This window comes from Phascolarctos cinereus, unplaced genomic scaffold (assembly GCF_003287225.1).
Source record: "Phascolarctos cinereus isolate Bilbo 61053 unplaced genomic scaffold, phaCin_HiC Scaffold_3;HRSCAF=262, whole genome shotgun sequence".
NCBI classification, from domain to species: Eukaryota; Metazoa; Chordata; class Mammalia; order Diprotodontia; family Phascolarctidae; genus Phascolarctos; species Phascolarctos cinereus.
The window spans coordinates 232148031-232161659 of record NW_027555736.1 but is presented as its reverse complement, the minus strand read 5'-3'; the positions used below and the strand labels follow the sequence as shown (position 1 = coordinate 232161659).

Genomic DNA, 13629 nt, shown 5'->3' with positions numbered 1-13629 from the left:
ATTGACTGTAGCCCTGCTGCAGCTCAGTACTCCTGAACTCAACTGGTCCAGAAGCCTCACATTTCTTCTTTGCAGAGATCTGGCCCACGTAATCAATTACTTTTATTCTTCCTTCATTTAAAAAAAAAACTTTTTATTTCTTTGTGAAAGAAAATAGTACTCATAGGAAGACTCTTTTCTTTGAGAAATGAAAAAATTAAACTAAAGTTCACTTTTTTTAATCGGAGCCCAAAACTGTGGGAATTCATCTCTGGATCCAAAACCATTTTTACTCTTTTCCTTTTCCTATAACTCATTTGTTTTAAATCTCTAAATCTTTTTTGTATTTCCTTTCCTAGTTTGTTTGGGGTTTTATGGCTTAGTTTAATAATTCTTTATTTTGTTCTTTCCTAAATAGGGTTTTTTCCCTACTGGTAGTGTAGAAATGTTATTAAAGAGCCTTTACCATTTTACAATTATTTCATATTTCTAACAATGTTAAAAAAAAATGGAGCCTGAGCACTGATCTAAGAAACATACTGTACATTAGTCAGGAAATTTAAGTGGATATACATAAAAGGACTTTATCTGAACATTTTTAATTTTCCTTTTTTTATAAAACTGCTTACATATTGGGCCTGTGTGAATTATGGGTAGATGGTTTCAAAACAAGAAAGGAAATTAAAGAGTATAAGAAAGCAAATCATAGGCTAAAGTAAAATTAGGAATTGTAAATACATAAAATGGCTTTTTCTTGTCAAAAAATAACCACAAGAAACCTTCACTGGAAGTGAGTTTATTTTTAATATGTAAAGCAATATTATTTCACTTAGGCAATAAAAGTTAAGATTTGTTTTTATTTTTCTATCCCTGCAGGATCAGATGACAACAATCTGAATTCCATCTTTTATGAGCATTTAACCCGTTCCCTACAGCATAGTCTGTGTGGAGATTTGCTGCTTGGACGATGGGGAAACTACAGTACTGGAGACTGTTTCATTCTTGCTTCTGATTATCTCAATGCATTGGTACATCTTATAGAGATAGGCAATGGTCTTGTCACTTTCCAGCTGAGGGGGCTTGAATTTAGAGGTAAGGTCCTTATTACTTTATTTCTAAAGTTGCATCTGCCTTGATTTATATGTTTTATTTGTTGATCACCTTGATCCCAAAGTAGATATTAACATAAAAACAACCGTTAGCTTTTGGAATGGAAAAATGGAAAATCCAGAATATTAACTTTAGTTCAATTTCATATTTAGAGACTAGTCATAAGCTGTCCTTTGTATATAAACATGATGCTATTAACATGCCATGAGTAGTTTGCATTATTTTTCCTGGAATTATGATTGATTTGTGCTTATTCAGGTGTAAGTCTGAGATATAAAGTGCATTTTAAAAGTGTGTAATAGAAATTCATTACTGTAGTGATAGAGGACCCAGGAATAGCTTCCCTGTATTAATGATTCATGGTCTGTGTCTCTCAGACACTTTGTACATTGAAGGGTATTGATTTGACTTGCCATATATCCAAAATTGGGGGAAATTCCTCAGTTTTCAAATCATAGTTCTCTCCTTTTTCTGTATTCTTAGGCATTACACCCACTGTTGGACCTTCAATTCTCTGCCCTTTGTGAATTTTTCCCATATTTGTTTCTATGAGACTGATGTATAAGTTCACAGTTCGTCTGTCCTTGTCAGAAGTTAAGATCAGATAATTATGGAGTTGGAAATCACCTTATGGGATATCTCATGCTGCTTTTACATTTCATAAATGAGGAAAATGAAGTGCAGAAATATGGAATGAATGAAAAAGTCTTTTAAACCGCTTGCTGTGTACCAAGCACTGTGTTCAGGGCTGGAGATACAAATAGGAAAAGAGACAGGCTTCTCAAGGACCAACACATGTGAGAAAATTTGGGAAGGTCTGGAAGCCCCAAAGTTCAGGGTTAAGGCTGATGACAAGGCCTATGGATCCTCACGGTACATCAGCAGGTTACATTTTTCAGGTCCCTGGGAACTGCCATGTGTCTCCTCAAAGTAGTCATTAAAACTGGTGGCTCTCCATTTTACTACAAGGATTGCAGTAGGTATTATAAAACACTTATTTATATTTTGCACATATCTACCATTAGAACTTCCTTGGGACTCTCAAGTAGTTCTGTTCATTGAAACAACTTTATGGAATATTTTAAAAAGAAATTTGACCTTAGAAATAAAATTTGGGAATTGACTGTGGAATGTATTCATTTAAATTTTTTTTTCTTTTTGGTGAGGCAGTCGGGGTTAAGTGACTTGCCAGGGTCACACAGCTAGTAAGTGTCATGTCTGAGGCTGGATTTGAACTCAGGTCCTCCTGACTCTAAGGCCAGAGCTCTATCCACCGTGCTACCTAGCTGCCCCCTAGAAATTTTTTTTAATTAGTTTGTTGAAACGAGAGGTTCTCAGAAATAAAGAAGTAATAATTCATCAATCCATTATGTGTATTTTTTTGTCCTGACCTATAATTTTATTGGTTCAAGGGTGCCCCCCCAGAAGGAAACTGCTGAAACAACTATTTTAATTTATGGTCCCCTCAGATTATCTGGAGAACTGACACAAGTTCGTAACCTCAGGATCATGTAGTGATCCACACATACACACACATACATACATATAAACACATACATATACATGTGTATGGGGGAGACTCAGAGAAGCAGCAGGGAATGGTGTCAGGAGCAATCTGCTAGAGAATACAGGAAAGGGTGGGATCAAAAGTACATATACAGGGGTTTGCTTTGATGAGGAAAAGGGCCACCATTTTATTAGAATCTGGAGTGAAAGAAGAAATAATGGATGATGTGAGAATAGAAGGGAAAAGAGAAAACTTTTGTCAGATAATCATAATTTTGTTGGTAAAACATGAATCTAGGTCCTGAGATGAGAAAGGAGTAAGACTTTTTGGGGGCTGGAGGAAAGATAATAAGGTTTAGAATAGCCACAGTGTTGAGTAAGGTAGGAGTGGAAGGATTGTTTTGTTGTCATGAGGGCCTAGTTTAGAAGACAATATAAATTTGTAATGTATCTAATCAGCAGTTTCCTGACTTCCTTCAGCAAAAGCAGTGGATGGGGGCGAAGAAGGTGGATGGTGGGGGTGTTAGAAGTTCAGGGATTGACAAGGTCCAGTGACAGGACAAAGGAACAAGGATGTTCAGGGCAGAGGATTTTGTAGAGTTAAACTGGTTTTTCAAGAAGTCAAAGGAGCAAAGTGTAGCCAGTGCAAGGGTGCTAGCCTGGGAACGTACTGAGCACAATTGGAGATTCTGGGAAGGACAGTGAATAAGCAGGGTTAGAGTTGGAAAGGAATTGGGAAAGATAGAACGTTCTAAAAGATTACGATCAGTTAGAGGGAAGTTCAGAGTTGATGAATGTGAAGGGGAACAACATTGTGAGTGATGACAAGATCAAAGGCATGACTGACTCTATGACTCTCTGTGGAGGTGAGAGAGTGGGAGGTGTAGTGCAGGTCAAAGGAACTAAGTAGATTGAGGAGCTGGGAAGTTAGTATATCTGTGTAAATACCAGTTTGCTTGTTGAAGTTCCCTACGCTGATGGCAGGCACTGCCAGGCTTAAGAGAAATATACTGAGCTATGCACTAAACTCGTTGAAAAAAGAGAAAAAATAACCTGTGGGTTGGTAGCTACCAGAATCCAGGGTGGATGATTGATTTGTTTGTGGTAGAAAGAGATACTGCATGTGACGTTTGGAAGTAAGGAGTACTTGAGTTCCCCTACTACGACCAGTGAATTAGGATGTGAGAGAAAGAGTGGCCTCGAGATTAGGTCCACTGCCCAGACATTTGGTGTGTACATCCCTGTCAACTTCTGCCTATCCGAATAAGTCATTGCCTCCAAGATGTTAAATGGCCACAATTTTACTGCATGTTACTTTTTGTAACTAAGTTTATTAGTCTGGATTTTGGGATAATAAGGGAAAGTAGATTTTTATATAATAGAGGAAGTCTGACAAAAAACCAAAGTTCTGCTGAATGTAATACATACACAAATAATCAGCAGTTGACTTATATTGAATTTTTGTCAGCAACATAAACTTTATTCCTTAAGGTGATATAAAATTTCAGGATTTGTGGAGTTCTTTTATTTTGGTTTTCATCCTTGACATTTTCTATTTATCTGCTTCATATTTTTTTTTTACCTCTGTAATGGTCTTCTTTTTTTAAAGGTACTTACTGCCAACAACGAGAAGTAGAAGCCATTACTGAAGGAGTAGATGAAGATGATGGCTTTTGTTGCTGTGAACCTGGTCATCTTCCCCACATGCTCTCCTTTAATGCTGCATTTAGTCAACGCTGGCTAGCTTGGGAAGTTCTTGTCACCAAGTATGTGCTGGAAGGCTACAGCATCACTGACAATAGTGCAGCTTCTATGCTGCAAGTGTTTGATCTTCGGAAAATACTCACCACATATTATGTTAAAGTAAGGGATTTGAAGAACATACTAAGATCTGATAGTTTAAAATATATCCCAAAGCAGTTAACGAAATGTACTTATAAAGTCACATTATTCCTTTCTTCAGTAATACTTCATTGAAGCATATAGTATTAAGGATAGGAAGTAAATCATGGCCATCTCTTCAATTAGTTATATATTTTACAGAAATAAAGCGTGCAGAAATGTATTTGGTCTCATTTAGAAATCTGCACAAAGCTCAATTGATTAAAATAAAATAAACCTTTAACATTTTTTTCATGCCTTCCTAAGATTGTATGGGTGCTTTGCCAGGTACATTATAAAATCTTATTATCCAAGTTGAAATGGGCTCTCACTTCAGCGAGTTATTCCTTGTATTCCTTCCTAATTGATTCACTATTTCATTCTCCTCAGAAGCTATTACAAACTTCATTAAGCCTCCCACATCTCTCTGTCTCACAACTCAGCTGAGGATGTCCCCTCTTACTGAGAAAATTGTAGCCATTCACTTTGAGCTTCCTCTACTCCCCTTTTATTCTTCGCAAAACCCCTTAACATCACCTGCCATACTCTCCTTTCTGCTAGTCTCTGATAGTGAGTTGGACTTTCTTTTCCAAAGCCAACTCGTTCTCTATAATGCCATCCTGTTCTTCTTGTTCCCTAGTTATCTTCAGTTTCTTCCCATATTCTGCTTCCTGGGGCAGTTAGGTGGCGCAGTGGATAGAGTATTGGACCTAGAGTCAAGAGGACTTGAGTTCAAATCCGGCCTCAGACATATAACACTCACTAGCTGTGTGACTCTGGGCAAGTTGCTTAACCCCTCTTGCCTCTCAGAAAAAAAAGATAAAAACACCACAACCATATTCTGCTTCCTTCCCAACTCCCTTCAAACACAGCCATTTCTCTGTCCTTAAAAAAAAAAATTTTAAACCATTCCCTCAAGCTACTGTCCTAAATCTCTCTTCCCTTTCTCAAACTTTGAGAAAAAACTCTACTCTTGGTGTATTCCTTTTTTTTCCCCATTTTTTTGGTGTATTCCTTCTCTTCGTGACTTGATCAGTTGTTGTGTGTTTCGCTAATAGAACTGTAAATCCAACCCTAGTCTTTCCTTTGAGTTTCAGTCCCATATAACTAACTGCCTTTTAGACATTTCGTAGTAGATATTGCAGAGAAATCTCACTCAATATGTCTGAAACAGAATTTATTATATTTTCCCCCATATCCACTCCTCTTCCAAATTTCCCTTTTTCTGAAAGCAGCACCATTCTTTTTTGTTTTTTCAAACTTTTTTTTTTTTAGGCAGTTGGGGTTAAGTGACTTGCCCAGGGTCACACAGCTAGTAAGTGTCAAGTGTTTAGTCTGAGGCTGGATTTTAACTCAGGTCCTCCTAACTTCAGGGCTGGTGCTCTATCCACTGTGCCACCTTGCTGCCCCAGCACCATTCTTTTAGAGAGATGTTGGAAAAGTGAAATGAACAGGCCTTTGCAACAGCTTGGATGGTGTGGGGTAGGTCATGCAGGAGAAATAGTGAGGAATCAAGACGGAGAGGATCGAATTGCCTTTGATAGTGACAGAGAAGTTTAGAGTGGGGAAGAATTTTGAGTGAACAGTTATTAGTTTATCTGTTTTTGAATATATTACATTTAACATATCTATTAGACATAAAGTTTAGATATTTGAAAGGCAGTTGAAGATGCAAGTCTGGAGGTCAGCAGAAAGGTTGGTGCAGGATAGGTAAATTTAAGAGTCATCAGCATAGAGATGGTAATTAAGTCCATGGGAGCTGATGAACTCAGCATGTGAAGTAGTATAGAGGAAGAAAAGAAGGCGGGCCAGAAAAGAACCCTGGTGGACACCTACAGTTGGAGGATATGGCCTGGATGAGGATCCAGCTAAGGAAACCAAAAATGAGCAGTCGGGTAGGTAAGATGAGTGAGAACTAGCAGAGGAAAGTGTCCCAAAAAACGAGAGAGAAGAAAATATCAAAGTAGAGAGCTAAGGAGAGGTCAACAGGATTGAGGACTGAGAACAGGTCATTGGATTTGGTAATTAAAGGATACTGGTAACTTTCTCCTCCAGGCTATTCTCCACACTAAGGTAACCATGTGACCACCTTACTCACCCCTATTGCTTCTAAGATAAAATGTAAACTCCTCTGTTTAACTTTCCTTTAAAAAAGTTATTACTATTGTGCTATAAGAAATAATGAGCAGGCTGATTTCAGAAAAACCTGGAAAGACTTACATGAACTGATGCTGAGTGAAGTGAGCAAAATCAGAGAATATTATACACAGCAACAGCAACATTGTGCGATGGTTAGCTACGATAGACTTGGCTCTTTTTCAGCAATACAATGATCCAAGACAGTTCAAAAGATTTGTGATGGAGAATGCTGAATACGTCCAGAGAAAGAACTATGGAATCTGAATGCAAATCGAAGTATATACTATTTTCACTTTCTTTGTTTTTTCTTTCTCATTGTTTTTCCTTTTTGTTCTCTTTTTTTTTCACAACATGACTAATGTGGAAATGTGTTTAACATGATTGTACATGTATAACCTATATCAGATTGCTTGCTGTCTTGGGGAGGGAGGAGGGAAGAGAGGGAGGCAAGGAGAAAAATGTGGAACCCAAAATTTTACAAAAACGAATGTTGAAAACTATCTTGTTACATGTACAATATGTAATTGGAAAACAGCACTATTAAGAAAAATATGTATTATTTATTTTTAACATTCCCTTTTTTTTATTTAAATTTTGAGTTCAAATTTTCTCCCTCCCTTTAGCCCCTCACTCACCTGTTGCTAAGGCAAGCAATAGTGAAGCAAAATCAGGCAAACTATATTTCCATATTAGCCATGTTGGAAAAAGAAAAAAGGAAGAAAAATAAAGTGGAAAAATTATACTTCATTTGCACTCAGTTCATCAGTTTTGTATATGTTAGCATTTTCTTTTATGGCATTTTTCATCACAAATCCTTTGGAATTGTCTTGGATCATTGTATTGATCAGGGTAGCTAAGTCTTTCACAGTTGAACATCATCATAATGTGATTGTTACACATTTCACTTTGAATCAGTTGTATAGATCTTTCCCTATTTTTCACAATTGAACATTGTTATAGTATTGCTCTTACTGTGTATGTGATCTCTTGATTCTGCTCACGTTGCATCAGTTCATATAGGTGTTCACAGATTTTTCTGAAAGCATTCTGCTCACCGTTTCTTAGAGCACAGTAGTATTCCATCACATTCGTAACAGTTATAACAAGTCACAACTTGTTCAGCCAATCCGCAATTGATGGGTATCCCCTCAGTTTCCAATTCTTTACCATCACAAAAAGAGCTGCTATAAACGTTTTTGTATGTATAGGTCCTTTTCCTTTTTCTTTGATCTCTTTGGTATACAAACCTAGCAGTGGTATTGCTGGGTTATAGGGTAGGCACAATTTTATAGCCCTTTGAGCATAATTCCAGTTTGTTCTCTAAAATGGTTGAACCCGTTCACAACTCCACCAACAGTACATTAGTGTCCCTATTTTTCCACATTCCCTCCAGCATTTGTCATTTTCCTTTTGTGTTGTGTTAGCCAATCTGATAGGTTTGAGGTAGTACCTCAGTTGTTTTAATATGCATTTCTCTAATCCATGATGATTTACAACATTTTTTCATGTGATTACATATAGCTTTTATTTCTTCCTCCGAAAACTTCCTGTTTATCTCCTTTGACCATTTATCAATTGAGGAATGGCTCTTATTTTATAAATTTGATTCAGTTCTCTATGAAGTAAGGCCTTTATCAGAGAAACTTGCTATAAAATTTTTTCCCAGTTTCCTGCATTCCTTCTAATTTTGACTTCATTAGTTTTGTTAATATTATGCAAAAATGTTTAATTTCCTGTAATCAGAATTAAACATTATACTTTTCATGGTACGCTCTATCTCATTTGGCCATAAACTCTTCCCTTTTCCATAGATCTAATAGGTAAAATTTTCCATTCTCCCCCTAATTTGCTTCTGTCACATACCTTTATATCTAAATCATTTATCTGTTTTGACTTTATCTTGGCATATGGTATGAGAATATTGGTCTATGGTTTCAGCCACATCAGGTACTGCTTTCCAATTTTCCCAGTAATTTTTGTCAAATAGTGAGTTCTTACCCCAAAAGTTTGGATCTTTGGGTTTATCAAACACTAGATTACTATGGTTATTTGCCATTGTGTATTGTGTACCTATTCTATCACTCTATTTCTTAGCCAGTACCAGATTGTTTTGATGATTACCCCAGTATGATGTAGTTTGAAATCCAGTATTACCAGGCTGCTTTCCTTAACATTTTTTTCACTGATTCCCTTGACATTCTTGACCTTTTGTCCTTCCAGATGAATATTGTTATTATTTTTCCTAGATCTTCAGTTCTTTGGTAGTTTAATTGTTATGGCACTGAAGAGGTAAATTAATTTTGGTAGAATTTTCATTTTGAGTATATTGGCTTGGCCTACCCGTGAGCAATTAATATTTCTCCAGTTGTTAAAATGTCTTCACTTGTGTAAAAAGTGTTTTATAATTTTGTTCATGTAATTCCTGGATTTGTCTTGACAGATGGACTCCCGAGTATTGCATATTCTCTGCAGTTATTTTAAATGGAATTTTCCTTTCCATATCTTCCTGCTGTGTTTTGTTGGTTGATGATTTACGTGGGTTTATTTTATATCCTACAAACTTTGCTAAAATTGTTAATTATTTAAACTAGTTTTTTGGTTGGTTCTCTAGGTTTCTCTAAGTATACCAGTCTACAGAGAGTAATAGTTTTATTTCGGTGTTGTTTAGTCTTACTCCTTCAATTTCTTTTTCTCGTCTTCTGTTTAACCTTCAAAGCGCCATGCAACTGATCCTATCTTTTCAGCCTTATTTTACATTACTGTCCTTCCCATACTGCAGCTTTCTTTTGCCCTTCCTTTCCTATGTTCATGTCTTTATAACAGCTGTCTCCCATGCCTTGAATGTACTCCCAATTCCCCTCTGCCTCATACAATCCCTCTCCTCTTTCAAGGTACAGTTCAAGTACCACCTTCTACAAGAAGCCTTTCCTGAGCCCCCAATTGTCTTCTCACCCTAATTAGCTTGTATTTAACTACTTCTATTTTTTGGGTTTTTTTCTGTTTTTATTACATATATATGTAATATGTGTTTATACACTTGTATGCATTTGTCTTCTACTAGAATGAACACTCCTCAAGAGCAAGGATTACATTTATGTGTGTTTGTGTGCCTGTCACCTAGCCGAGAAGCCTGGCCCCCTAGTAGTTGATTAATAAATACTAGTTGATTGTTCATTGTTAGCTAATAAGTGCCACATAAGGTACAGATTTTTTTATATCTTCCATTTAAATTTTTGATGAAACTTAACCCAAGTAAGCTATTAAGATATGATTAGATCAAGGTCCAGAAAAAGTATTACTGTACACATGAATGATATTATATAGATTTTCTTTTTGATATAAAATATAATCAACTACCTAGAAGTTCTTTTTAAAATGTTTTCTTGCTCATTTTTTTGTTCATGTTATTTCAGATGTTAATGATGATTTATCTGGGACACTAGTACTTAAAGCAAAACTTCCACCATTCTTTCATCATTGTGGAAAGTCTTTTTAATCCAGAGCTGAGTCCCTCTACCTTAATAATTTTGGCGTAATGAGTTACTATTGCCAGGTTTCTAATGATGAGACTCTCAAGGACTTAGCTAAGCTTGTCTTCGGTTGTAGATAGATCAGGTCCAGCTTCATATTAGTATTCAGACTTGGTATTAATTGCCCATGTTTATACTATAAGCCCATAGTCACCTCTCACTATAATGAAATATCAAAGAAGGATTTTAGTAGAGCCTTTTAAATAATGATAATGTGCCTATTTGTTGGGCAGTATTCCTATTGTCCATTAATATGTTGCAGTATTTATTAAAAGTAAGCTTGAAGGTTTTTTAAAATCCTCTCCTTTCATGGCTTTTGTTAACTCTGCTTTGAAGTCAGCAAACATATATTAAATGCCTACTATGTGCCAGGCCCTGTGCTAAGGGCTGATGATAAAAAAAAGCAAAAAACAGCCCCTGTTCTCAAATTCACAGTCTTGTGATAGACAGAGGGATAGATGACAGCAAGCAACTAAATACAGACTAGATATATATAGGACACATTCAAGATACTCTTAGAGGGAAGGCATGTATCTTACCTTCTTTCTAATCCATCTTCCATGTAGCTGCCAACTTGACCTTTCTCAGACACAGATCTGACCAAGTCACTCACCTACTTAAAATTCTTAGAATTTTAGAATGCATCCTTCAAAACACAGATGATGTTTCCCTTCCTATCCAAGGCCTTTTCCGATCCCCCCAGTGTTCTCTCAGCCTTTTGAAGTTATTTTTTATTGATTCACCTAGTGTACATGTTGCATTTCCTTCCTCCTTCCCACCCAAAGAATATAAGTTGTTTAATTGTAGTCACAAGTCTAGTGCTTAGAGAAGTGCTTTGAATGTGTGATACTCAGTGTTTTCATTTATTTTTTCCATTTTGCGTTTTGAGGCATTTTTTGCTATGTTGGAACCTTTTTGTTGTTGCGATTTAGGGTATCATCTATTATGTTACAACCTCCTCCAAACTAGAGGAATGGCTTGCCAATGAGACAATGCAGGAAGGACTACGCCTGTGTGCTGACCGCAATTATGTTGATGTGGACCCTACATTTAATCCAAATATTGATGAAGATTATGATCATCGACTGGCAGGCATATCCAGAGAAGTTTCTGTGTGATTTACCTCAACTGGATTGAATATTGCTGTTCTCGAAGAGCAAAAGTAGGTGTGATTGAGTATGCTTTGCACCCTCCTATCCAGGTTTCTCTCCTATGTATTGCTCACGTGAATTTGCTAAATATGCATGAAATTAAGTTGGATTTAATTACCTTGTAGTGTATGTTCATCATAACTCGTATATTTGATTATTAAGGGCGTTAAATACACTTCACATTCATGAGAAGAATTAGAATAGCCAGCCTATTAACCCTGACTTTCATTTCTTGAAAGTATTTTATTAAATAATGAAATGTCACTGTTTTTTTCTAAGAGTGTGACAAAGTAATTATTCTATATGCATATTATAGTTGGTCATGGATACAATAAGTGAAATGTGCTCTTAAATTTACTTCCATTGTCTTATATGATGATAGATAAATTGACTTTTTATCGTCTAAAACTGCTTACCTTGAGCTAGGCTTTCTCAGTAATCCTTGTTATAGTAAAAAATACATTCACATGTTATTGGAATGAATATTTCTATTGGGAACTACCAGCAAAATTGATTTCAAAAGTTTTCCGCTTGGTAAATTATAAGACAATGATTTTTATTGTATTATATTTTTATAGCACCAGATTAAATCTCAGGATCACAAAGTATTTGTAGCCTATGTTAATGATTCACCTTCTCTTAGGGCTAAGTTTATTTTTATTAGGATTTTTATTTGAAGATGAAGCCAAAAAACAAATGAGAATTTCATTTGTTATTTTACACCTCTTTTTACTTAAGAGTGCTCTTTCCCTTGAGCCCTAGTTATTGGGTAATCATCTATTCTCTAACATTTTTTCACTTTTTCCAAAGCCACTAGATGCAGATAAAGATTCCTCCCTAGTAACTCTTTGTTATGGACTCTGTGTTCTGGGCCGAAGAGCTTTAGGCACTGCTGCCCACCATATGTCTAGGTAAGGAAATGCCCCTCTTTTTTTTTTTAAGGTGACAATGGATAGATTATATGTGAATATCATCTCTTTATGAAAGTATGTCAGTATTATGATTTCTTGTAGAAATTAATCTTGCAGAAATTAAAATCTTACAGAAATCTTCACCATTTTTATTAGTGTAAATCCAGCAGCTAGAAAGAGTTAATATTCACATGACTTATGAAGTTCATGCTAAAAGTATGGTCAAAGGGTAAGTGCTTGATAAGAATTTTTTTTAATTAAATAATCGTAGTGTGACATTTATCCAGCTTACTATGTAGTACAGTATAACAACATTATAAGACTAATTCTGATTTTTCTGTAGTTGTTTTAAAATAAATTTCAACCATCTTATTCTTTAGGTATACTAAAACCACCATTTTATCCATAGAAATTTTTGAAGTGTGATATACTTTGGACCTCAAAATAAAATGGGGGTTTTAATTCCTTTGCGTAGCTGTGAAGTTAGTATTTGTAAAATACAGGACTGATTGTGTCATTCCCTTATTCAAAAATCTTTGGTGACTCCTGTCATTTCTAGGATAAAATGTGAATGCTTCACTCTGTCATTTAAAACTCTCCACAATTTGTCTCTCAAGTTTTCAGACATTTTTTATAACCTGCCTTCATACACATTACATTCATGCTATATCAGCCTGTTTTAAATTGGGCTGCCGTCTCCCATCTGTGCTTTTGAACAGGCTGTCCCCTATGCTTATGATACACTCTTTTTTTGTTTTGTTTATTTTATTTTTAATTTATGGAATAAAAAAGCATTTCCATAACATACAATAAAAAGATTGCACATGGAACTGCGGATATCTTATGTACAACTTGCTCTCCCTTTCAAATATGTAATAAAGTTATGTAAATTTCTTTTTTCTCTCTTTTTAAATAATGTACTCTTTAATCATCTGTACTTCTTAGCGTCCCCCATATCCTTTAAGGCTTGGCTCAAGTGCCACTTCTTTCAAAGCTCATTGCCTAACTTCATCCTCTCCCCACCCCTTACTTCATAATGCCCTCTTCCTCTGGTGTGCAGAAACATGAGGGAGCTGTCATTTCCACAGTATAAATAATTCGTCTCACCAGTGCTGATCACAACCCATCTAAGATTTCAAGGAATCCTAGGTGGTTGTCTGAGACACATTGGGATTGTGACATGTGGGCTTATATAGCTAATCAGTATTAGAGGCAGGATTTTAACTCCATGTCTTCCTGACTCCTAGCATAGCACTCTATCCACTATGCCATGATGTCTTTATCCCTCCTGATATTAGTTTATATTTATTTCCCTATGTATATATTGTATATATAAATTTCCTAAGAGAGAGGTTGACAACTAGCATTTACATAGTGCTTTAAAGTTTGAAAACTGCTTTACAAATATTATCCCATTTGATC

The 13629-nt window shown here is 35.9% G+C and overlaps 1 protein-coding gene across 1 annotated transcript in view; it reads left to right on the top strand.

The window, feature by feature from the left end:
- Positions 1 to 13629, top strand: part of PCNX1 (pecanex 1) — a 242472-nt gene that overhangs the window by 189838 nt on the left and 39005 nt on the right. The window contains 5 exon segments of the mRNA XM_020986378.2: positions 856 to 1071; positions 4205 to 4458; positions 11078 to 11249; positions 11252 to 11307; positions 12107 to 12207. Coding sequence (XP_020842037.1) covers positions 856 to 1071; positions 4205 to 4458; positions 11078 to 11249; positions 11252 to 11307; positions 12107 to 12207 — 799 coding nt within the window.